The following is a 23,421-nucleotide window of genomic DNA, read 5'->3' as shown; positions in this document are numbered from 1 at the left end:
GAAAACATAAAAGTCCATTTTCTGGCTAAACTGTAGGCGCTAGGGCAAAAATAATGAAAATCTGTGATCACTTTTAGTTTCTACCAAAATTCGGTTGAGTGAAAACATAAAATCCATTTTCTGGCTAAACTAGAAGCCCTAGGGCAAAAACAAAGATAATCTGTGATCACTTTTATTTAGTGAAAACATAAAAGTCTAGTTTCTGGCTAAACTAGAAGCCGTAGTGCAAAAACAGTGATAATATGTGGTCACTTTTATTTCCCACCAAAGTTCGGCTTTTGAGTGAAAACATAAAAGAGAACAAAATATCAATTTTCTGTGATCACTTTTATTTCCTACCAAAATTCGGTTTTTTTGAGTGAAAACATAGAAGTCGATTTTCTGGCTGAACTAGAGGCGCTAGGCCAAAACAATGAAAATTTGTGATCCCTTTTATTTCCTACCAAAAATTCGGTTTTTGAGTGAAAACATAAAAGTCCATTTGTCCAACTATAGGAGCTAGGGCCAAAACAATGAAAATCTGTGATCACTTTTAGTTGCTACCAAATTCGGTTTTTTTGAGATAAAACATAAAAGTCCATTTTCTGGCTAAACTATAGGCGCTAGGGCAAAAATAATGAAAATCTGTGATCACTTTTAGTTCCTACCAAAATTCGGTTGAGTGAAAACATAAAATCCATTTTCTGGCTAAACTAGAAGCCCTAGGGCAAAAACAAAGATAATCTGTGATCACTTTTATTTAGTGAAAACATAAAAGTCTAGTTTCTGGCTAAACTAGAAGCCGTAGTGCAAAAACAATGATAATATGTGGTCACTTTTATTTCCCACCAAAGTTCGGCTTTTGAGTGAAAACACTATAAAACTATAGGCGCTAGGGTCAAAACAATGAAAATCTGTGATCACTTTTATTTTCCACTTTTATTTCCTACCAAAATTCGGTTTTTTGAGTGAAAACATAAAAGTCCATTTGTGGCTAAACTAGAGGCGCTAGGGGCAAAACAATAATAATCTGTGATCACTTTTATTTCCTACCAAAATTCGGTTTTTTGAGTGAAAACATAAAAGTCCTTTTTCTGGCTAAAATGGAGACGCTAGGGCCAAAACAATGAAGATCTTTCATCACTTTCATTTATTGCCAATATTCCTACCAGATTTCGTTTCTTTGAGTGAAAACATAAAATTCCATTTTCTGGCTAAACTAGAGGCGCTAGGACCAAAACAATAAAAATCTGTGATCACTTTTATTTAAAAATTATTTTTTTTTTTTTTGAGTGAAAACATAAAAGTCCATTTTCTGGCGCTAGGGCAGGAAATGGGATTGAAAACAAAAAGTCCATTTTCTGGCTAAACTAGAGGCGCTAAGGCCAAAATGCTGTGATCACTTTTATTTCCTACCAAAACCCGATTTTTTGAGTGCAATCATAAAAGTCCATTTTCTGGCTAAACTAGAGTCGCTAAGACCAATAAAATGATAAATGATTAATAAAACTTCATTTTTTGGGTGAAAACCTTTTAAGCCCATTTTCTCCCAAAACTATGGCGAAAAAGTTCCAACCGTTTCTACTGGAGCAGTGCGTTACAGTGCGTATGTATGTATGTATGTATGTATGTATGTATGTATGTATGTATGTATGTATGTATGTATGTATGTATGTATGTATGTATGTATGTATGTATGTATGTATGTATGTATGTATGTATGTATGTATGTATGTATGTATGTATGTATGTATGTATGTATGTATGTATGTATGTATGTATGTATGTATGTATGTATGTATGTATGTATGTATGTATGTATGTATGTATGTATGTATGTATGTATGTATGTATGTATGTATGTATGTATGTATGTATGTATGTATGTATGTATGTATGTATGTATGTATGTATGTATGTATGTATGTATGTATGTGTATGTATGTATGTATGTATGTATGTATGTATGTATGTATGTATGTATGTATGTATGTATGGTATGTATGTATGTATGTATGTATGTATGTATGTATGTATGTATGTATGTATGTATGTATGTATGTATGTATGTATGTATGTATGTATGTATGTATGTATGTATGTATGTATGTATGTATGTATGTATGTATGTATGTATGTATGTATGTATGTATGTATGTATGTATGTATGTATGTATGTATGTATGTATGTATGTATGTATGTATGTATGTATGTATGTATGTATGTATGTATGTATGTATGTATGTATGTATGTATGTATGTATGTATGTATGTATGTATGTATGTATGTATGTATGTATGTACGTACGTATGTATGTATGTATGTATGTATGTATGTATGTATGTATGTATTTTATGCATATATACATATGCATAAAATACACTTTAAATTTGAAATATTTTTATTATAATTAAAATTACCAATAAAACCAAATAACTTACAGCACTAATTAAAAACTAGTTATAATTTATTATTAAATTTCACACATTATTTTCGTTTATAGTCAAATTAATTTGTTTAAAAAACACGAGAAAAATTGTTTATATAAAAAAAATAAATTTCAATTGCCATAAATATAAATTAACTGGTAAAAGCATTGAAATTCATAGACACACACATAAAAAATATAATAAAAATACATTCATATATATAATAGATACTTTCGTCCTTTCATATGCGATATATACGTTATTGTATCTGTATGTGAATTTATGTTTTATTTTTACATATGAGTGTTTTATGTGTTATGACATGCAATTGGATACTAACGATCGCCATTAAAATTTAAATAAAAGCAATTATTATAAATGGTCAAAACCGCTTTTTAAATTGCACTTTATGGCATCAGTATACAATATTGCAACTGCAAATACAACGAGATACGAAAAAAAAACATATATTTTCACGCGAATTTTATGTTTAAATATAAAATGTACATATGAAAGTAAACATTTTTTTTTGTTTTTGTGGAAATACACTACCATGGAAAATTCAAGTACAAGGTATTTGTTTTCATATATTTATACACACATACATAACTACGATGAAATAAGAATGACCACTATTCGATAGTGAAATCGAAATTCTAATAAAAATTTTAGTCTTCATGATACATTTATAAATTTGCAGCAAAAACTTTCATTACTAAGTAAATTTTTTACACAGTAGCATTTTAAGTCATTTTTATAACAGAGTGATGACATTGGAGGGAAGTACTTATCATGCTCGCTTACAGGTAAGTAGTTTTGTTTAATGAAAAATAAAAATTAGCTAAGGACAGGTCGTCTGTAGCCACACTCAAAAAAAACTCTCAAGGCTAAGAAGTAAGTACCTATGTATATACCTATGTATGTATATCGTTATCTCTAATTCATTACTAGACAGCTTCTAAGTAATGCAAACGGAATGTAGTAGTCATTGAAAATTGTGTTGTTGGATAAGTACAAGTGATTAGCATGTTTAAAATTTCGCTAAAACAAAACTAATTTTTCTTCAGAAGCAGGTCTAATGTACATAAATACATTTTATATGTTTTAATTTGATTTATTTAATTTTTTCGCGTATAATTGTTGGCATTTTTTCTTACATTACAATTTACACTGACAATAAGTGTTGGCCACAAATGTAAATAATTGCAGCAACATAACATACTACTTGAATGTTTAATAATTCAATTGTGTAGCTGTACGTATATGTATTTATAAATACATACTTACATTCATATGTACATACTTACATAATATGTATGTACAATCAATTGACATTAGACTGACCCATAAATTGTGTGTAATTCAGTTACATAAGTTTCCTCCGTCTAGAATGTTTTCGAGTTTTTAAAAATTATTTTGAATAGTTACACGTAAAGAAAAACAAGTAGGAAAGTATAGTCGGGCATGGCCGACCATATAATACCCTACAGCATGAGTATATTTTAAAAATTTTAATTTTTCATAAAGAAATTTTTATGTTGAATTTTACCTTAATTCCAAAGTATTTAAGCAGTTTATTGATAAAAAACAAATTTTCGAAATGAGGCTTTATATAGGAGTATAGGTCAAACATGGGCCGATCCTCATTAAATTTGGGAAAAGGATATATTTTTAAATAACAGTTAGTTTTGTTGAGTTTCATTGCGACGTTTAAGACATTTTTAAGGGGGGTTTGTATGGGGGCTAGGGTCAAATAAGGGCCGATCATTACGAAAATCCGCAGTGTCATTTACACTTATATAAAACTTATTTGTTCAAATTTTTACAGCGATAATAGTATATTTGAAGTAATTATGGCATAAAAAGCCCAAATCGGGAGGTACGGTTGTATGGGGGCTAGGTGAAATAATGGACCGATTTCAACCATTTTCAATAGGCTTCGTTTCTGTGCCAACATGCTTGGTCCAAATTTCATCAAATTATCTTGAAAATTGCGGCCTGTACCTTGCACGCAAGGTTTACATGGACAGCCAGCCAGCCGGACAGACGGACGGACATGTCTTAATCGATTAAAAAACTGATTCTGAATCGATCGGTATACTTTAAGCACAAACGTATAATACCCTCACCACTATAGTGGTGTAGGGTATAATTAACAAATAAATGTCATTTCGACTATAGCTCAAAACATTTTATTACTACGATTTCCTCAATTAGTATATTTATGCTGTGGGTCTTGGGTTAATTACTCAGGCCGACAAATTTTTAAACCAGAGACCAAAGTATAGTTTTCTAATATCTGGGTTTCGATATATCGCATCCTAAAGTTAAAAAAACGCAATTTGAGAAGTTATAGCAGCCCTTTTGAGAAGTTATAGCAGCGACAAGACAACGTTATTTATTGGATTTACGCTGAGTTCTGTTGCCCATATATATGTAGATATTAATATAAACGAATATTGATCATTTGTGGACCGAGCTCTACAGAATTTAAAAAGTGTTATAAATTTCTTAAAACAAATAATTATTGTCATAAATTTTTGTAAGCTTTATTGACAATAAACTGATTTTCTGCGAGAAGACTATATGGGTCACTTATGAATCGAAGGAAATAAAATTTAGTAGAAAAATTTTGATCGCTATACAAAAAAGATTATATCGCTCATTTACCAGTTTAAGTTATCTGTCCCTTATAGCAGCGTTTTACTGCCTCGTTATTGTTAATTCCAATTTTTTCAGTGTAGCGATCATTTTCCCACTTATACCCAAAAACAAAATTAACGCTGAATAAAACATTCCCGAAATTATTGTCAAAAGTTTTCCGTGCATCAGTCTAATATTATATGACATGTACCAAACAATAGTCTCTATTGCTCTTATTGCAATCAGTAATTGTATAAAATATGTCGGCTTAATAGCATTTTACAATTAAATTAATTGCAAAATACAATTGTATATTTAAATATGGTTTAAATAAAGAGTATATGCATTATGTAAATAACTAAGTATGTATGTATATATAATAAATACATACATTCATACTTAACTATGTATGCAAGTAAGTGCAGTGAAAATAATTTAAAACAAGTATGTATAAGCTTATAGTCGGATGTTAAATATGGTTGATACCCTTAAACTAATTTTCGGTCTTAAAAAATATGTATAACTTTTTTATATAGATTCCGTTCGTTAGTAACACATCGAAATGTAAATCGTAGACTAGTAATGTCCCTTATTGAAAGTCCAATAATTCCTGTACGGAAAGATCTAACGGTCTGCAATTTTCCATAAATATTCACTTTTGTTATACCCTACACCACTATAGTGGGCAGGGTATTATACGTTTGTGCTGATGTTTGTAACACACAAAAATATTGGTCCTACACCCACCTTAAAGTATACCGATCGATTCAGAATCATTTTTTTTAATCGATTAAGACATGTCCGTTCGTCCGTCTGTCCGGCTGGCTGTCCATGTAAACCTTGTGCGCAAGGTATAGGCCTCAATTTTCAAGATAATTTGATAAAATTTGGACAAAGCATGTTTTTTGGCACAGAGTCGAAGCCTATTGAAAATGGTTGAAATCGGTCCATTATTTCACCTAGCCCCCATACAACCGTATCTCCCGATTTGGGGTTTTTATGCCATAATTACTTCAAATATACTCTTATCGCTGTAAAAATTTGAACAAATAAGTTTTATATAAGTGTAAATGACACTGCAGATTTTCGTAATGATCGGCCCTTATTTGACCCTAGCCCCCATACAAACCCCCCTTAAAAAAATGTCTTAAACGTCTAAAATTGACTTGTAACCATTTGTATCGCAATGAAACTCAACAAAACTAACTGTTATTTAAAAATATATCCTTTTCCCAAATTTAATGAGGATCGGCCCATGTTTGACCTATACTCCTATATAAAACCTCATTTCGAAAATTTGTTTTTTTTATCAATAAACAGCTTAAATACTTTGGAATTAAGGTAAAATTCAACATAAAAGTTTTTTTTTATGAAAAATAAAAATTTTAAAAATATACTCATGGTGTAGGGTATTATATGGTCGGCCATGCCCGTCTATACTTTCCTACTTGTTTGGTATTAAAAATGGGCGCCCTATTAGACTTTTGCCTAGGGCCTTATGCCTTTATTCAGAAAACGTCATTAATGTTCATAACTGGCTTAATATACCAGTTTAGGATATAATTCGACACAACCCAAAATCACTGGAGATCATAATTGATTCTACACCCTATATATGTATAGTATAACTGATTTCTGCAAACTTGCAACCTTTAGTTTAATAACAAAGACGGGCAGACGATCAATCACAGCTGAATTAAAGGAATGTAATGCAGAATTAATTAGTTTAATTAATGTTTGATATACATAGATCCGTTTTTATTTTGCGTATTACAAACATCAGCAACAGCGCATATTACATTACACAATACTGTAGTGTTAAGCATTAAACAAAGGTTTTAAAAATCGTTGTAATTTAATACATACTTTACACAAGTGCAAAAAGTAAATAAATTAAAAAAAAATATATATATAATTAATTGCATGTCGTTTAGATGCATTATAAAATAACAATTTATGTGAAAATTTTATTGATTAAAAATACTAATTATGAAAAATAATTTATAAATCTATGACATACATACAAGAGATCCATTTACGATTTCAAATACTATACCTACAATCTTTAAGTTAGCTTAGTACGTGCTATTGAAGTATAGTAACTTCATCGAAGTAATAATTAACTAAATGTGTAAATTATCTATGGTAAAATATAAATTTGTTTACTCTAAATATTTGTCAGATGTTTTGCAAATATTATTGTTTAAAATGCCCTTAAATATGTAAAATCTTTAGTATTCAAACTATATGTCTCTACATCAATGACAATGACGCGCGAAATAATAGGTTATACTCTTCAATAACAATGAAAACATTACAATGGGCTTATGGGCCAACAAAAATTTAATGCATTGTAGCCTCCTGGTTTTGAGTAACACACACATACAAATGCTTGCTTTAAATCGGTGTAAATATACACACATTCATACTCGTATGTGCAACGATTTAGGGTATTAAATAGATTAGCTACTTTCTTCTCTATAGCTAGCTGCAGTTACGAAAACAATGTGCAACACACAAGTTCATTAGTTTTCGAGTACGTACATATTGTATATGTTTTGTTGCAAGTCTAAGAGTTTAGATCTCATTACCATTGTCAAAGTTTGAATGACTGACTACTGACTGTTTGTTGTTCGCGTGGTAAAATATTTTTGTTTTAACACAAGATCGATTTTCTTTGTTTCTTTGTTTTAGGCATTTGCAATATTTGTATTTTTAAAGTTTTTTTGTAAATAATTACGAATATCAACAAATATGTTGTTCAAAGGCGTGTTTTAAACAATTGTATCCTTACATATTGATCTAAATATATCAATATGTGTATATATACATATGAATATAATACATACTAATAATATGGGGAACCATTTCTTAAAAGTCTTTGTTTTCAAATACCGCAAACAATTTGTTATTTGTGCCTTCAAGATCAAATTCATTGTTCATTTTGATTGTATGTATGTACGCATAGAAAGATATTGCATATATATATGTACATATACATATATGTATGTATGTATGTATTCTTACGAATAAGAAGTGAAATTTCAAGATTTGAATTCACGTGATAAAAGATCTCAGTTTCATATGTATATATGTACATACATACATATCATAGATCAGCGGTATTTGCTTTGATAATAACACAGGCCGACAAAATTTGAAAAAGCCGAAATTCATAGATTAGTGTTAGAGGTGAAGGATATAACCTCTTCTGAAGTTTGTTTATAATTTCTAAAATATAATTTTCCGACATATATTCCAAGTTCTTATAGAAAGCGTATTCGATTTAACCATATCCGTCTGTCTATCTGGCCGTATGTTTAAATCAAAGTTTAAATGAACACCCTCCATGACGGCCTTATTTCCGATGGTACTTTTAAAAACCCCTTGTGTTTCTTAAACTTACGAATGAAAAAACATCACTTTGGTTTACAACCACGCAGATTTGATGGCCTCTGTTGAATCAGCAACAACATTATATACGTAATCAGTAGACCGAAATACAAATCCATCAAATAAGCCAAAGACATCTTAAACCAGAATTACCACACAGAGTCTGGTATGAACAGAGTAAACCCTGAACATATCCTGACAAGGATAAGAATTTCAATAGTGTCACTTGTATAAGATACCGTAAATTACATTCATGCCAGTCATTTATCCGACACATTCGTTGAGAAAAACATTTGGCACATTCACTCAACGTTTACGGTTAGGTGGAACCCGTATAACCCTACATCCTTTCCAACACTTCACCATTCATCAGTCTTTAAACCAACACTATCTCCCGCATTTGGGTTTAAACCACAGCTACCATGTGCACCCCGAAGGGACCTCCCCAATAACTGGAACTAGACAAAGTCTAAAATTCTGCATGCTATGCTAACGGTTCTCGTGTTAGCAGCTTATATGGCTCCCTGATTTGACTCAGGTCAAATCATTCCAAGGAAAGGATGATGATACGAGGATATCACCTCTTTTCCCCCGGATTGCAATAACATCATTATTTTGAAAAATCATCAAGGTTACATGACCCGGGGGTGATGGTATCCGTATGTTATCTTACAAATTTTAAAAATAAAATTTTCATCCGTTATTGTTTGTACTGAATACCGTGGTTAATCGTAAATAGATCATTAATTAATTATAATACCAGGATAAAATTCTACACGAATTTATAAAATGTAAATTTTTATAAATATTCTACATGTTAATAAAAAAATAACCTTTAGGTGTAGGGTATTTAAGATTCGACATAGGCAGAGTTGTGAAAAGAAAAACTACCTAATATATGAATTTAAAGGAATAAAAATATTAAAAATATTATAAAAATATTACTCATCAAATTAACTGAAGAGGACCTTATATGAGAGATAGGGTTAATTATTGACCGTTTTTCACATCTTTACATCGAATATCACTTTCCGACACTTTCCACATGAAATTCGGTCGGAACATTTACGTTCCTATAAATGTTTCTTATATACAATTTCATAAATTTTTAAATCAGCAATGATCGTTAAAGTAGTTTTCTTATGGGCCGATCCTCAATAGAGAGAAATTTTAACTCGTATAAAACATATGTGTTTCGAATTTCATCGCATTTCTGGTATTTTTAAGCCAATAATGAGCTTTAAAGTCATTTTCTGAAGGGGAGCTTATATGGGGGTCAATCATATGCAAATTCTCATAAAAGTCAGTAGAGAGGTTCTGACTCGTAAGAAACTTACTTATGTCGAATTTCATCTCTATACTCGCACTTTTAAGGCAGTAATGAGCATTAAATTAATTATCTGAAGGGGATCTTATAGGGGGGTAAGGTCAATTATGGACCGATCCACATAAAAATTGGTTAAGAGTTGAATTCATCGCTTTACTCGTATTTTTAAGCCAGTAATGATTTAAGTAATTTTTGAAGGGAACTTTATATGGGGAGTAGGGTCAATTATGGACCCATCCATATAAAGTTTGATAGAGAGATTTTGGCTTCATTGAAACTTATGTGTGTCAAATTTCATCACTATACTCGTATTTTTTAGACAGTAATGAGCGTTAAAGTAATTTTCTGAAGGCGACCTTATATGGGGGGTATTATGGACCGATCAACATAAAATTTGGTAGAGAGGTTTTGGATCATAAGAGACTTTCTTATGTCTTATTAATTGTTATACTAGTATTTTTAGGCCAGTATGAGCGTTAAACTAATTTTTTGAAGGGGACCTTATATGGGGTGTAGGGTCAACTATGGACCTTTTCGGGGGTCACTTTATGGGGGCTATCCGAAAACTTGGACCGATATTGCTCATTTTCAATACCAAATAAACCTCAACTATAGAAAATATTTGTGGAAAACTTAAATCCTCTAGCTCAATCCGTTCGAACTCTATTGTGCTTTCAACAGACAGATAGACGGACAGACATGGCTAGATCGTCTTAGAATTTAATAAGGACCCAGAATATACATATATACTTTTGTGGGTCTATGATCTATATTTCGATGTGTTACAAACGAAATGACAAAATCAATATATCCCCATCTTTTTTGATGGTGGGTATAAAAAGCTTGCGATAAATTTATTTACATTTACAATATGTTCATACATATAAAATGCTTCTTTCTTTACAAAACTGACATTAAGTAATTAACTATGTAACAAATCTTTTGGTTTAGGATTCTCGTTTTATTAAGATTAAGTTGAATATTTAAGCTTTCATTATTGTTGTTGTAGTTGGCTTTATTGTGTTGTTGTTGTTTCTCTTTCGCACCATAATTGTTGCCAGTTTCTAATTACACATTTATTTAGAGTAGAAAATTTACTTGCGCTGGTAAAAAGCACTTTCGTTAAAGGCAATTAGATAATTCCCTTGTTTGCAATTATGCGCCATCTTTCATTTTGTTCTAAAACATATACATACATTGATACAGGATACAGTTAACATACACACAGATACAAACATACATACATAGATATGCATGAACATAAACATTTCATATAGATACAACATACATACATATTTACACTTTAACATTCTTTGGAAATTAACACTCACTTGCTAACGCACTTAATGATGCCAAAAAGCTTATTTGTTTGGAAAATAGAAAAATGCCGAAAACAAAAGTACATACTATATTTGTGTCGGTATGTGTGTGAGGCACTGTTTCACATAAATTAACCGTCATTCTTTTCGTGTATAAAAATTCAGTCGTTTTAAAGAGTTTCATGGTCAATAGAAATATATTATTCAACTAGGTTTTTGTACGCGTCGTTGCCCGTAATTTTAAGTCATTCCATAAAATTTGTTAATTAGTTAAAAGGGTTGTATATCAAAGGTATACATCCACTCGGAGACCCAAAGGTCCATTATGATTCCCTTTAATAAAGCACAAGGAAAAATAAAAAGAAGACAGAAGAAAAGAGAAAGATGAGAAGAGTGAGAATTTCCCTCCAAAAGGAACAAAGAAAATGGTCATGGAAGGGAAATCCCTAATTGTCCATTATCTGAATAACCAAAATATTCCCCTGATGAAACTCGACTCGGAGACCATTATGTCCATTGTGAATCCCTTCGATAAGAACATATAGGAGATTTAAAAATAAGAAACTAGAATGATGATAGATGAAAGAAAGTAGTCAGTAACAAATGAAGAAAGTTATACGACAGAGAATCTAAAACTTTATTGTAGCCTCCAACGGAAAGAACGACCAATTCCCCTGATAAATCCTAATAAATTGCATGGATTACATACACCATTGAATGCGTCTTTATAACCCCTTTAAAGAAATACCCATATTGGATATATTATTGAAAAATACTAAAATTAGAAAAGTTATTTAAAAACTACCTTTCTTGAATTTAGTCCAGATCAATTGTTGTAAATTTGTTATAATAAACACATGATTTTACTTTCCATACAGAGTCGGTCTAATATATATATGTATGTACATATGTACTTTGTAACTTTGAATTCTATAAATTTTATATATTTCAAAATAAGGTTCCATAATCCTCAATTATTTTATATCTATGTGGTATTAATTAAACTTTTGTTTACATTAGCTTAAGTTTTTATTACATTCTTTCAAAACTCTGATTTTATTTAAAAATACGCTATACATTGTATGTAAAAATGAATGTATTAAGACAAACATTTTACCACTGTTTTTATGCTACAATCAGAAAGTAAAGCATTTCACATATTTCATTCGAGAAAATGATGGTTATTTTCCGAAAATCCCAAAAACATTCCAAACAAAGGCGCCTGTTTAGGGAAAAATAAGCAAATTAAGTAATTTTGTAATTAATGTCAATAAACGAGTATGGGAGAGTGTTCAAAGTATACCCACATTTACATGGATGGAGAAAAGCGTTAATACATCTGCATGAAGTAATTTGTATATTTTTTTTTTTTTGCGGGAATATATAGTCTTTAGATCTCTGTTTTATTTATTCCTAAATCTAGGATACTTTTTGGTATAATAGTTCTTTAATGCTGTATAGATTTTTATACCCTACACCACTTTAGTGGGGAGGGTATATTGGGTTAATAATAATAATATTGGTCGTATACCCACCTTAAAGTATACCAATCGGCTTAGAATCATTTTCTGAGTCGATTTAGCTATGTCCGTCCGTCCGTCTGTCCATGTAAACTTTGTAATCAAACTACAGGTCGCAATTTTGAAGATAATTCAATGAAATTTGGTACATGATCTTCTATTTTCCCAGGGACGAAGCCTATTGAAAATGGTTAAGATCGGTCCTTTATTTCACCTAGCCCCCATACAACTGAACCCCCCAATAGGGCTTGTAATCCTTGTAATCAAACTACAGGTCGCAATTTTGGAGATAATTCAATGAAATTTGGCACATGATCTTTTAATGTATCGTAGACGAAGGCTATTGAAAATGGTTAACATCAGTCCATTATTTCACCTAGCCCCCATACAATTGAACCCCTCGAATAGGGCTTTTAAAATTCAATTCAATGAAATTTGGCACATGATCTTTTATGGTACCGTAGACGAAGCCTATTGAAAATGGTTTACATCGATCCATTATTTCACCTAGCCCCCATACAACTGAACCCCTCGAATAGGGCTTTTAAAACTTGTAATCAAACTACAGGTCGCAATTTTGGAGATAATTCAATGAAATTTGGCACATGATCTTTTATGGTACCGCAGATGAAGCCTGTTGAAAATGGTTTACATCGGTCCATTATTTCACCTAGCCCCCATACAACTGAACCCGCCGAATAGGGCTTTTAAGTTCATAATTATGTTTAATATACTCATATCTCGACAAAAAGCTGCAATAACCAAGTTGTATACAAGACTTGATGACCCCCACGAATTCCATAATAATAGGTTCTCATATGACCCTTGCCCCTATGAAAAGCCCCCATCAAAATTTCACTTAAATGTCCACAATTTTATTCAACAATAAACGGCTTAAGTATGTATATCTAAGGCAAGGTACAATTCAACTTAAATGCTTTATTATGGCAACTAAATCACATTATATTTTTGTCAAAGGTGTAGGGTATTATATGATCGGCCTCGCCCGACTATAATTTGTTACTTGTTATATTTTAATTTACTATATTTTTAAGTTGTTTACTGTATTTTAACATGTTTGTACAAAGTATTACTAAATAATACTATTTTTAACAAAAGTGTATGTATTCCATTGTTAACACATTTAGAGCATTTGTAACATTTAACATTATTCACCATTTTGTTTTTCATTATTATTAAAATCCTATCTTTCATACATACCGTCCTTTGTACCTCTTTTTAAAGTAAATTAAAATTTAACGGATAAAATAAAGATTCAACCATACAAATTATCTGTTTCACCCTGTTTAATAAAACATCTATATCATCTCTAAGTTTGTTATCGATTTAATTCTTCCATATCATCGTCAGTGCTGATAATTTAGAGGTTTTAGTAGCTTTTTTGTGACTTTATATAAATTTGTATTTTGTAATCTTTTACAAACTTTTCTATAAATAGAAAAACTTTTCTATAAATAGAAAAACTTTTCTATAAATAGAAAAACTTTTCTATAAATAGAAAAACTTTTCTGTAAATAGAAAAACTCATAGAAAATGTTAACAAAATTATCAAACATTTACCTTAAATAGAAAATGTAGCTAAAACGTTCAAACTTTACTTTAAATAGAAAATGTATGAAATTTTCGACAAATAGGTAATTTATTCTTTGAAGATTTACGATAAATAAAAAATTAACTAACAGTTCTCGAAAACTTTCAAGAAATATATCCCGATTTCTGTAAATAATTTTTTTTCGAAATTGATCGAAAATTTCCGATAAATGAAAAAACTATCGTAAATTTCTAAAGTAAATTTATCTGGAATACTGAAAAAATATAAAATTTATTTAAAAATACAAAAAAATAACACTTTCAATTAAATAATTTCGAATTAAGAGCTTTTTGCAACTGTAACATTTGCCAACACTTCTAATCATATTGAATTCTTTATTTCTGTTGTTGTTTTTATTTTTGCATTGTGTAAAAAAAAAACGCCGGGTCGTACAATCAACTTTATTGATAAAGCATTTCTATCAATAAATCGGTTAAAATAAGTTTTCAATTTAATTAAAACACAGAAAAAATGTCGTTCTTGGCCAGAAATTTCTTTAGAGCTGTAAGTATTATGGCAAATATAACAACAAAAGAATGCATAAATATTAGTTGCAAAATATTTCCTTTGACAATATTCAGTGTACATATAAAATTACAATTACGTAATTGGCAACAAGTACCTACATTTTATAAATTCTCATATTTTTTCTAGCTTCCTCAAGTGGGCAAACAGATTTTAAAACAAAATAGTAACAACACATACAAACGTCTTTTGCACCAAAGTGAGTATGATCGGAAGTTGTGAAAATGCCTGTTGGAGCATAATGTTTTTCGTAGATGGCTGACATTTTGTTTTGCATTTTATTTATAGCTGCCCCTTTGTTGGCCGTTAAAGTACAACAACCTGCCCCTGATTTTCAAGGTATTGCTGTTGTAGGCAATGATTTCCAAGAATTGAAATTGTCTGATTTTGCTGGCAAATATTTGGTATTGTTCTTCTATCCCTTGGATTTGTAAGTTGCTGGCTAATTAATATCTACATGGATTCCAAAATAATTTTATTCCATTGTGTATTCTAGCACTTTTGTGTGTCCCACAGAAATCATTGCATTTAGCGATCGCATCCAAGAATTCAAAGATATTGATGCTGAGGTCGTAGGTGTTTCGGTTGATTCACACTTTTCCCATTTGGTGTGGTCAAATGTTGAACGCAAGAATGGCGGTTTAGGTGGCTTGAAGTACCCACTACTCTCCGATATTACCAAGAAAATCAGTTCTGACTATGGTGTTCTTTTGGAAAACGAAGGTATTTCATTGCGTGGCACCTTCATTATTGATCCCAATGGTGTTTTGCGTCAATATTCTATTAATGATTTGCCTGTTGGCCGTTCCGTCGATGAAGTTTTACGTTTAATCAAGGCATTCCAATTTGTCGAGAAACACGGTGAAGTATGCCCCGCTAATTGGAATCCTGAATCAAATCCCGATACTATCAAACCCGATGTTCAAGAATCCAAAGAATATTTCAACAAACATGGTTAAAGGGTTTTTATTATTAAGCACTGTAAAATTGATTTGAGTTTTACAAAAGATCTGTGTAATGTTTATTATTGATTCGAATAAAATTCAATTTCTTAAAGAATTATCCCAAAATGTTATTGATTTTTGTTTATTATTCTTAATTTTTTAATTAATAGAAAATAAATAATTGTTTGTGGGTAATTTGAAGTGATCAAAAAATTTTCAATAAAATATTAAAAATGTCCTATAAATAAATAAATTGTGGCACATAGATGATTTATTGAAAAAGCCTTAATAGACGATTTATCGATTTTATTTTCTGGAATAAAAAATGCAGTCAAACTCGTCTATAATGAACTCGGTTATATCGAATTTTCGGTTTTCTAGGAAGCTTTTCGAGAGTATGTCTGAATTATTTAGGTTTAGGATTTCCCAGATATCTGGAGTTACTTTATAGGGTCGACAAATTACATTGAAGAAATTATCAACGGAATGACAATCCCTCCTAGAATAGAATATTTAGCATACATGTCTATTAAAATACGGTTTATCGGAAACTTTCGATAACTAAAAATTTATCGAAGATAATTTATAGATACACATTTTTAACCAGATATCACAATATCCATTTATAAAGAAATTCAAAAAACAAATCTATTTTTCCAATCTATATAGTTTTAAAACTTCAAATTAAGGATGAACAAGATATGATAGGAAAATAACCTTTATTTTGTAGCCAATGAATAGGACGAAATAATAAATTTTATAAAGTTGAATTCTCGTTATAACGTATGTATGTACATATGTATCTTTATATATTCTATAATAATCTAATTCTTAGGAAAATTTAATTTAGTCCATGATACAACAAAATTGTATTATGCTGTATTCAATAATTTTTGACTTTTTCAAATTTGATATCATATTACATATTCGAAAATTACGACCTAAGATCCACAGAAATTATACGAAATTAAAAATTTATTCAACTTCGATATGCATTTGCTAGCTTTTATATATTTTTTTATTCTTCTTCTTTTTCAAAACCAATTAAAATTTTTTGCTTAAACTTTATTGATTATAGTCAAATTAATGGATTTATATATTTGTTTACATTAGTTGTATTTGTTTTAAGCAATTACGCGCTTTAGTGATACATGCGTAATATTATAGTCAATTTAAAATTAAAGTAATTCAAATCAATTTAATAAAATAGCTTGGGTTTTTTGTTTTATAAATTTTGATTCATTATTAAGTTTGGTTTAATTACGTGAATTATTTTTAGTTGTAGAAATTAATGCTTTCTACATGTTTTAAAGGAAAACACAAACTATTTTAGTTTTTTTTTTTTAGTTATAGATACTTAAAATTACTTTAATAATAAGTAAAATATATTATTATTATTATTCACTGACTGTCTGTCTGTTGTTTAATTGATTGCAACACTTTTCAAGTCCTCAACCAATTGACAAAGTTTTAATTTTGTAGATTTTCTTATTCTTGTAATTAGTTTGACTTCAGCTCATTCCACTGCTTATGATGGCGGAGGTGGTGGTGGCGGTTGAGCTAAGCCACTTAGACCTGGTGGTGGTGGAGCGCAAGGGGGTGGAGGTGGCGGAGGTGCATATGCACCAGGTACTGCACCCCAAGCAGGAAATCCTGGAGGCATTAAACCAGGCGCACCGGGCCATGGTGGCAAACCACCTGGAAGTGCAGTACCTGGTGGTGGCGGTAGTAATGGGGGCATGGCTCCAGTACCTGGTGGTTGTAATGGGCCAGTGCCGGGAGGTGGTGGCGGATCGCCGCCTGGTGGAGGGGGTTGTGCAGCACTCATCCATGGCATTACTGGTGGAGCAGCTGGTGGTGGTGGTTGGGAACTTGGTGGAGGCGGTATCAATGGCGGCATACCCATGGGTGGTGCATTCGAAGATGGTCCCCAAGCTGGAGGTATTGGTGGTGGCGGTGCTATAACATTTATGCCTGATGGTGGCATACCACTTGGTGGACCTGGTGGTGGTGCTTGTATAGCCTGCATAGTACTGGGTTTTTTATCAAAAATACTATAACCACGATTAATATGAGCTTGTGCTAATGGATCAGCCGTAGACTTTTGTGCGGCAGAGGGTGGTGGTCCTTCACCCAATTCAGCCATTAAACTGAGATATTCTTCATCAATTTTAGCTTGAGAGTTTTCAGTAGCGGCTTCAGCACCTACAACACCGGCGCCAGGACGTTTGCTACGACAATCCTTCGAAATATGACCGGCTCCACCACAAGAAGTACACACAATACTATTGGTGACATTTGGTTTGTCAGGACAAAGCCATGATTTATGTTCGGCCGATCCACAATTTGTGCAACGAGGACAATCTGTCTCGCGTAGAGTTCCATTTAGTTGGGCCAATTCACGCAATTGCATGCGTCGCAAATCATTGTGACCTTCGGGTACTTCAATGCCTTGTCTAATGACATCTTTAATTTTATCAACGGCCTTTTTGACTGCCTCCGGATTGGGTGCAGTAATAAAAGCATGTAATGGCTCATCTTCTCCAGCCAAAGGTTGACCATCTTTGCGTCCCACCTTGCCCTCCTTGACAGAACCTTTACCTCTGATAATAATTTTAGCGCCAGTTTCTTTTTCCATGGCTTTTAATGTGTTGCCACGGGGGCCAATTAAAAGTCCCACAAAATTAATATCAGGATGTTGTTCTTGGGGTATTAAAACTTTGTCAATAACACGTGTTACTGGTGGCCTACGGAGGAGAGTACCCAGTTAATAAAGAAAACTTTAAATATAAAATTGTTTACTCACTTGTAATCTGCTGGCGGTTTAAAATCAGGATTAACTGCCTGCATTTTCTGTATCAATTGATGTCTTTGTTCTTCCAATTTCTTGCGATAACGAAATTCACGTGTATTCAACCGTTTGCCATCCGAACTATAAATTGGTTCCGGCGAGGGAGACCTAATAAATAAACAAAATAGAAAAACATAATGTATTAGAAACTGTTGCATTTTAAACCTTAACTTTAAACAGGAAATGTTTAAATAAAAATAACTTATTTTCTAATTATTATTAAAGTAAAATCCTAATTTCTGAAATCCTGCAAATTTGAATTAAATTATTTTAGTTTAATTGTTCAATTGATTAATTAATATATTTTATAGCTGTTTTCAAAGTTGAGGAAGGGAAAAAAGAAAAATTTTGATTAATATCATTAGTTTTAAATAAGATTAGTCATTTTTTTCAGTTTTTAGTTTTCTTTTAAAGTCACTGCCTTCTTTAGGCGTGAATTGTGGCATGTTTGACTTGACTAGCTCAGTTTACACGATCGCCATTTACTTTTTTTAACCCTCCTTAAGGAAAAAAGAAAATTGTTTTTAATTAATAATTTTTTTATGTTGATCTGTTATAAAAATAATACATGTACTTTGCTTGCTTACATGTGTGGTCTGTATATGGTTGGTGCTCTAATGTTTCACCCCTTTTTTTCATTTTCTTTTTGATCTTATTAAGAGTTTTGTCTTTGTCTTTTGTGTTTTAGTTTTACCTAGAGATCTAATAGGGAGGAAAATTGTTTAATTAGTATTTTTTTCTTTAAACTACTGCCATATTTACCACTAAATATATGTGTATACGTAAAGTAAAATTTTATTTAATTAAGTTTAAAAGAGTCTGTCCTGCTTATAAGTTATTTTTACTAATATAAATATGTACGTATTAAATGCTGAGAGGCTTTGTTCTTAATACTTAATACTCTTTTAAAGTATCAGCATAAAAGCTTAAGTTAAAATCTAGAGCCAGTGCTAGAACCTTTTGTTATATTTATCATATTACAAAATAATTATTTTTAGTGTTGCATGCCCTAATACTGTACCAGACTACTGCAGAGTAGACTGTAAACTTGATTCTACAGTTACTTATAAAATAAATAAATTATAGTCGAGTTACGGAATGGAAAATTCTATATTATTTTCAGTACTTTCCGATATAAAAAATACCACATCATTTTTTCTATATCATAAACTTTTGTTATGTATTCCATAAGTTAAGAAGACTATCACTTGGCAATAGTTAATCTATTATCCAAATAGACTAGTCAATAGACTATTGAATTAGTCCATAAACTATTCAATAGACTAGAACATAGAACAATCAATGGACAACGCAATAGATTAATCAATAGACTGGTTAGTTGATTATATAATCTATGGATTATACTATCGAGTATAATTTTAAATAAACTATGTATTAACTAGCCAACTCATCTTTCCTTACGATTCTTGCCACTAACATCCCGGTCACGTTCACTACGTTCTCTATCTCCTCCATAATAATCCCTAAAAAATTTTGCTATTTGGTCCATACATTAATCTGTGGTCTAATTAATAGACTTGTTAATAGAATAATCCATAGACTAAGTAATATAATTGTCAATAGACTATCCCATAGTTGACAACTCTACTGACTAATTAATAGCAAATCAATAGTCTAGAGACTATTCTATTTACTAGTACATAGAAAAATCTATTCACTAGTTAATTGAATACTCCATAAACTAATTATTATAATAGTCTATAGCATGTAATCAAGTTAAGGGAAAAAACCCGAAATATTGTTAGAAAAAAAAATTAATGCTATATTAAACTTTAAATTTTACATGTCTGGATTATACTATAGACGGGCCTATAAACAAAACTATAAAAAAGATTGTGGACTTGACCATAAACTCAACTTTAGACTATTAGTCAAAACTAGCCTTAACATTTTCCATAAATCATTGTAGAAATATATACATTGTAAGCTCAGATAGTACTCTATCACACACAGTGTTTTCCAAACCATATTTATCCATAAAAAATCATACACTCTCAAAAGCAAAATAATAATTTCCTTAAACCACACTACTCTTCACTGTTTAAAGCCTTTATACAAAATAAAATAAAAGAAAAATTAAAAAATAAATAAATATGATGGATTGTTTTTCAACAAAACATCACAAAAAAAACCTGTTATCAGTTCGTTTTCCATGTCCAAGAGTTTGTCTCTATGCTGGAACAGAATAACGACGTTCCTTCGGCCATTAAAAAAATTCGTTTAAAGCTTTAAAGGCTGAGAGGCTTGATAAGAACAAAGTTTTTTGCTTAAATAAAGTTGTATGTTTATTAAAGATGCAAACCTTTCTTCCGGATTCTGTGGTATACCCAATTCGCCAGTACGCAGCTTACGGCTTATTTCCTCAATTTGTAGTTGAACTGCAATTAGAATGACAGATTAAGAAAAAAGAAGAGAGAAAAAAAGAGGCGAGGGCAAAGCCTCGTTATTAGTAAAATTGTAATCAATCGTTGTAAAAGATATGAAATAAAATAGTTTGTATTTATAAAACATTTTTTAAAAATAATGCTGTTGTTACACATATGTATGTAGTATGTACGTTATGTAGGGAAATTTGTTTTTTTTTGCGAGGGTTACGAACAAACGGGCAATGATGAACAACATACTTTTGAGTACACGAGGAGTACTTACAAAACTGGAGAAAATAAATTATATAAATTAAATTATTTAGCAAATTTAAATGGGTCATATTTACACACAAATATACATAAAATATATATTGTTAGATTATATACAATTTAGATTTGACTAAAACTGGAAATAACTAAAAAGAAGTTGTTATTAGTAAAAGTAATTAATAATAAACTGTTGCTGGAACATCACGATGTTTTTTCCATGTTCTATTATCATGCTATACTCTATTCTCTATCCAAGTAGAAAGGGCTATCTTTCTATGTATTTCATTCGTTTGGGAAAGTTGCCTTCAAAAAGAAAACGAAGATTATTTAATTAGTTTTATTTTGTTTGTTTTTTTTTTAAGAAAAATTGTATCTCTCCGAACGTTTAGGATATTCCTTTTTATTTTGTAGGCGATTGACTCCTTTTATCCATTATATTGTGCACGATTTGTTCAATGATGTAAGGTGAAGGTTTATTAAAAAACAGCCTAATAATAAGATGCTAAATTTTTGTTTTTGGTTTTTAATTTACACTTACTTTTTTCTGTCACAAAAGTAACTAGGACTAAAACTTAAAACTAAAAGTAACACTTAAAACTATAGAATAGAATTTCAAAATAGTAAATAGTTTACCTAAATACGCTTCCTGTTGCGTGGGATCCAAAGTAGAGGGTAATATAGTCGGCATGCCGGGTATAAAAGTTTTATCATTTTCAGTACCACCCCAACGAGATTTACGACGGCGTCTACGTTCAGCAGCTTCTTCTTCTGCAAAAATGGAAAAAGTAATTAATTTAATAAGAATTTAATAAATGATAAATAACTTACGAGACATTTCTGTAGGACCATTTGAAGTAGAATCATTGCTATTGTTGCAATTGAAGAGAGCAGCAAAATGCTTATTATTGGAAGTGCTGCTCATAAGTTCTTGTATAGTTTGAGTCAAGTCAAAGCGTGCTTGCGGTACTTCTTCCTTTATAGGTTCCAAATGCATATTCGGGAATCTTTCACGTGAAGGACTGCGACGCACACGATCTCGCTCGCGACTGCGTGTACGATCACGACTAGTATGTCTTCGAGAACGTTCATGGCTACGACTACGAGAACGATCACGTTCTCGATCTCTATCGCGATAATCCCTGCGACGATCACGATCTCTATCACGACTACGGGAACGTCGCCGACTGCCACGTCTGGAATCGTAATCGTCATAGGTGCGAGATCGACTACGATGTGAACGTGAATCACGTTCTCTATCTCTGTCGCGTCGTCGCCGATCTCGATCTACATCACGGTCTCGACTACTGCGCTCATTTCGTTCTCGACTTTCACGTTTACGATCACGTTCACGATCTCTGTCTCGATCACGGTCGCGGTCACGCGTACGTTCCCTATCTTTGTCTTTTTCACGGTCCCTGTCTCTGGAACGATCCCTAAGAAAATTGCATTTTATTATGAAATTACATATTTTCGTAAATTAGCCAGCCAACTCACCTTTTCTTACGACTCTTGTCCCTATCTTCCCGATCACGTTCACGCTCACTGCGTTCTCTATCTTTACCATAATCTTTAGTTTTAGAAGGAGAACGTTCATCCTTGGAACTTTTTGACTTTTTATCATCAGATTTTTCATGATAAATTCCATCTTCGGCATTTGTAGACGGAGCACCCATATTTGCACCAGTGTCGTAAGAGTCCGGTGGCAAATTTTGGGCAATACCCATTGAGGATATTTCCATATCACTCATTTTTTATTAATTTCTTTTAGTTAACTTCGTTTTTAATATTTTTAAGCAATTTTTCCTTATTTAAATAAATAAATTCTATAATTTAACACGTTCAATATACTAACGCAGATGAATGAAAAAATTTTCTAGGTGAAGAAAAAAATGGCGACGATTCAGAGCCCTGCGCCGACAAATATTAACGTCGTCGGCGACTGACACTAAATATGTCGGCGGCGGCTTAAAATCGAAAATCTAGAAAATCAGTTTCTAAAAAATTTTGCATTAAGAAAATGATCAATAACGTAAAAACAAAGATTTTTTGTTTGTTTATTTACTAGCTATACCCAGTGTGCTGTGCTTAACGATTTTGATGATTCTAACTACAATGGTTTTCCAGATATACAATTTGTTACATATGGAAGATTCCACGCAAATTATTGCAATTTCGCCAATTATTCCGAACGTTAATTAAGATTTTAATTTAATCTCTGAA

At 31.4% G+C, this 23,421-nt stretch overlaps 2 protein-coding genes across 2 annotated transcripts; one reads left to right on the top strand and one right to left on the bottom strand.

Moving 5' to 3' along the window:
• The first annotated feature begins 14,441 nt into the window (after positions 1-14,441).
• LOC119612765 (peroxiredoxin-2) lies at positions 14,442-15,819 on the top strand. The gene is made up of 4 exons (XM_037968624.1): positions 14,442-14,728; positions 14,879-14,948; positions 15,038-15,179; positions 15,246-15,819. Exons 1-4 carry the CDS (start codon positions 14,696-14,698, stop codon positions 15,706-15,708), a joined length of 708 nt encoding a protein of 235 aa, XP_037824552.1. The 5' UTR covers positions 14,442-14,695; the 3' UTR covers positions 15,709-15,819.
• A 924-nt stretch (positions 15,820-16,743) lies between these two features.
• LOC119612761 (splicing factor 1) lies at positions 16,744-23,126 on the bottom strand. Its single transcript, XM_037968618.1, has 6 exons — positions 22,696-23,126; positions 22,030-22,634; positions 21,835-21,969; positions 20,868-20,943; positions 18,500-18,652; positions 16,744-18,440 (listed from the first exon to the last, which is right to left on the bottom strand). Exons 1-6 carry the CDS (start codon positions 22,947-22,949, stop codon positions 17,222-17,224), a joined length of 2,442 nt encoding a protein of 813 aa, XP_037824546.1. The 5' UTR covers positions 22,950-23,126; the 3' UTR covers positions 16,744-17,221.
• Positions 23,127-23,421: the final 295 nt, after the last annotated feature.

The sequence above is a fragment of the Lucilia sericata genome, unplaced genomic scaffold (assembly GCF_015586225.1).
Source record: "Lucilia sericata isolate MDLA Ls3-8-SP2 unplaced genomic scaffold, ASM1558622v1 Contig001824F_arrow, whole genome shotgun sequence".
NCBI classification, from domain to species: Eukaryota; Metazoa; Arthropoda; class Insecta; order Diptera; family Calliphoridae; genus Lucilia; species Lucilia sericata.
The sequence above is the reverse complement of the archived record's forward strand: the minus strand, read 5'-3'. Positions and strand labels throughout refer to the sequence as shown.

Excerpts from the sequence above, each read along its gene's own strand:
- LOC119612761 (XM_037968618.1), bottom strand. The coding sequence starts at position 22,949 with ATGAGTGATATGGAAATATCCTCAATGGGTATTGCCCAAAATTTGCCA. Across the intron at positions 20,944-21,834 it reads GCAACAGGAAGCGTATTTAG|TTCAACTACAAATTGAGGAA; the intron begins GTAAACTATTTA and ends TTCTAATTGCAG. Across the intron at positions 18,653-20,867 it reads CCACAGAATCCGGAAGAAAG|GTCTCCCTCGCCGGAACCAA; the intron begins GTTTGCATCTTT and ends TTTATTTATTAG.
- LOC119612765 (XM_037968624.1), top strand. The coding sequence starts at position 14,696 with ATGTCGTTCTTGGCCAGAAATTTCTTTAGAGCT. Across the intron at positions 14,729-14,878 it reads CCAGAAATTTCTTTAGAGCT|CTTCCTCAAGTGGGCAAACA; the intron begins GTAAGTATTATG and ends TATTTTTTCTAG. Across the intron at positions 15,180-15,245 it reads TTCTTCTATCCCTTGGATTT|CACTTTTGTGTGTCCCACAG; the intron begins GTAAGTTGCTGG and ends TGTGTATTCTAG.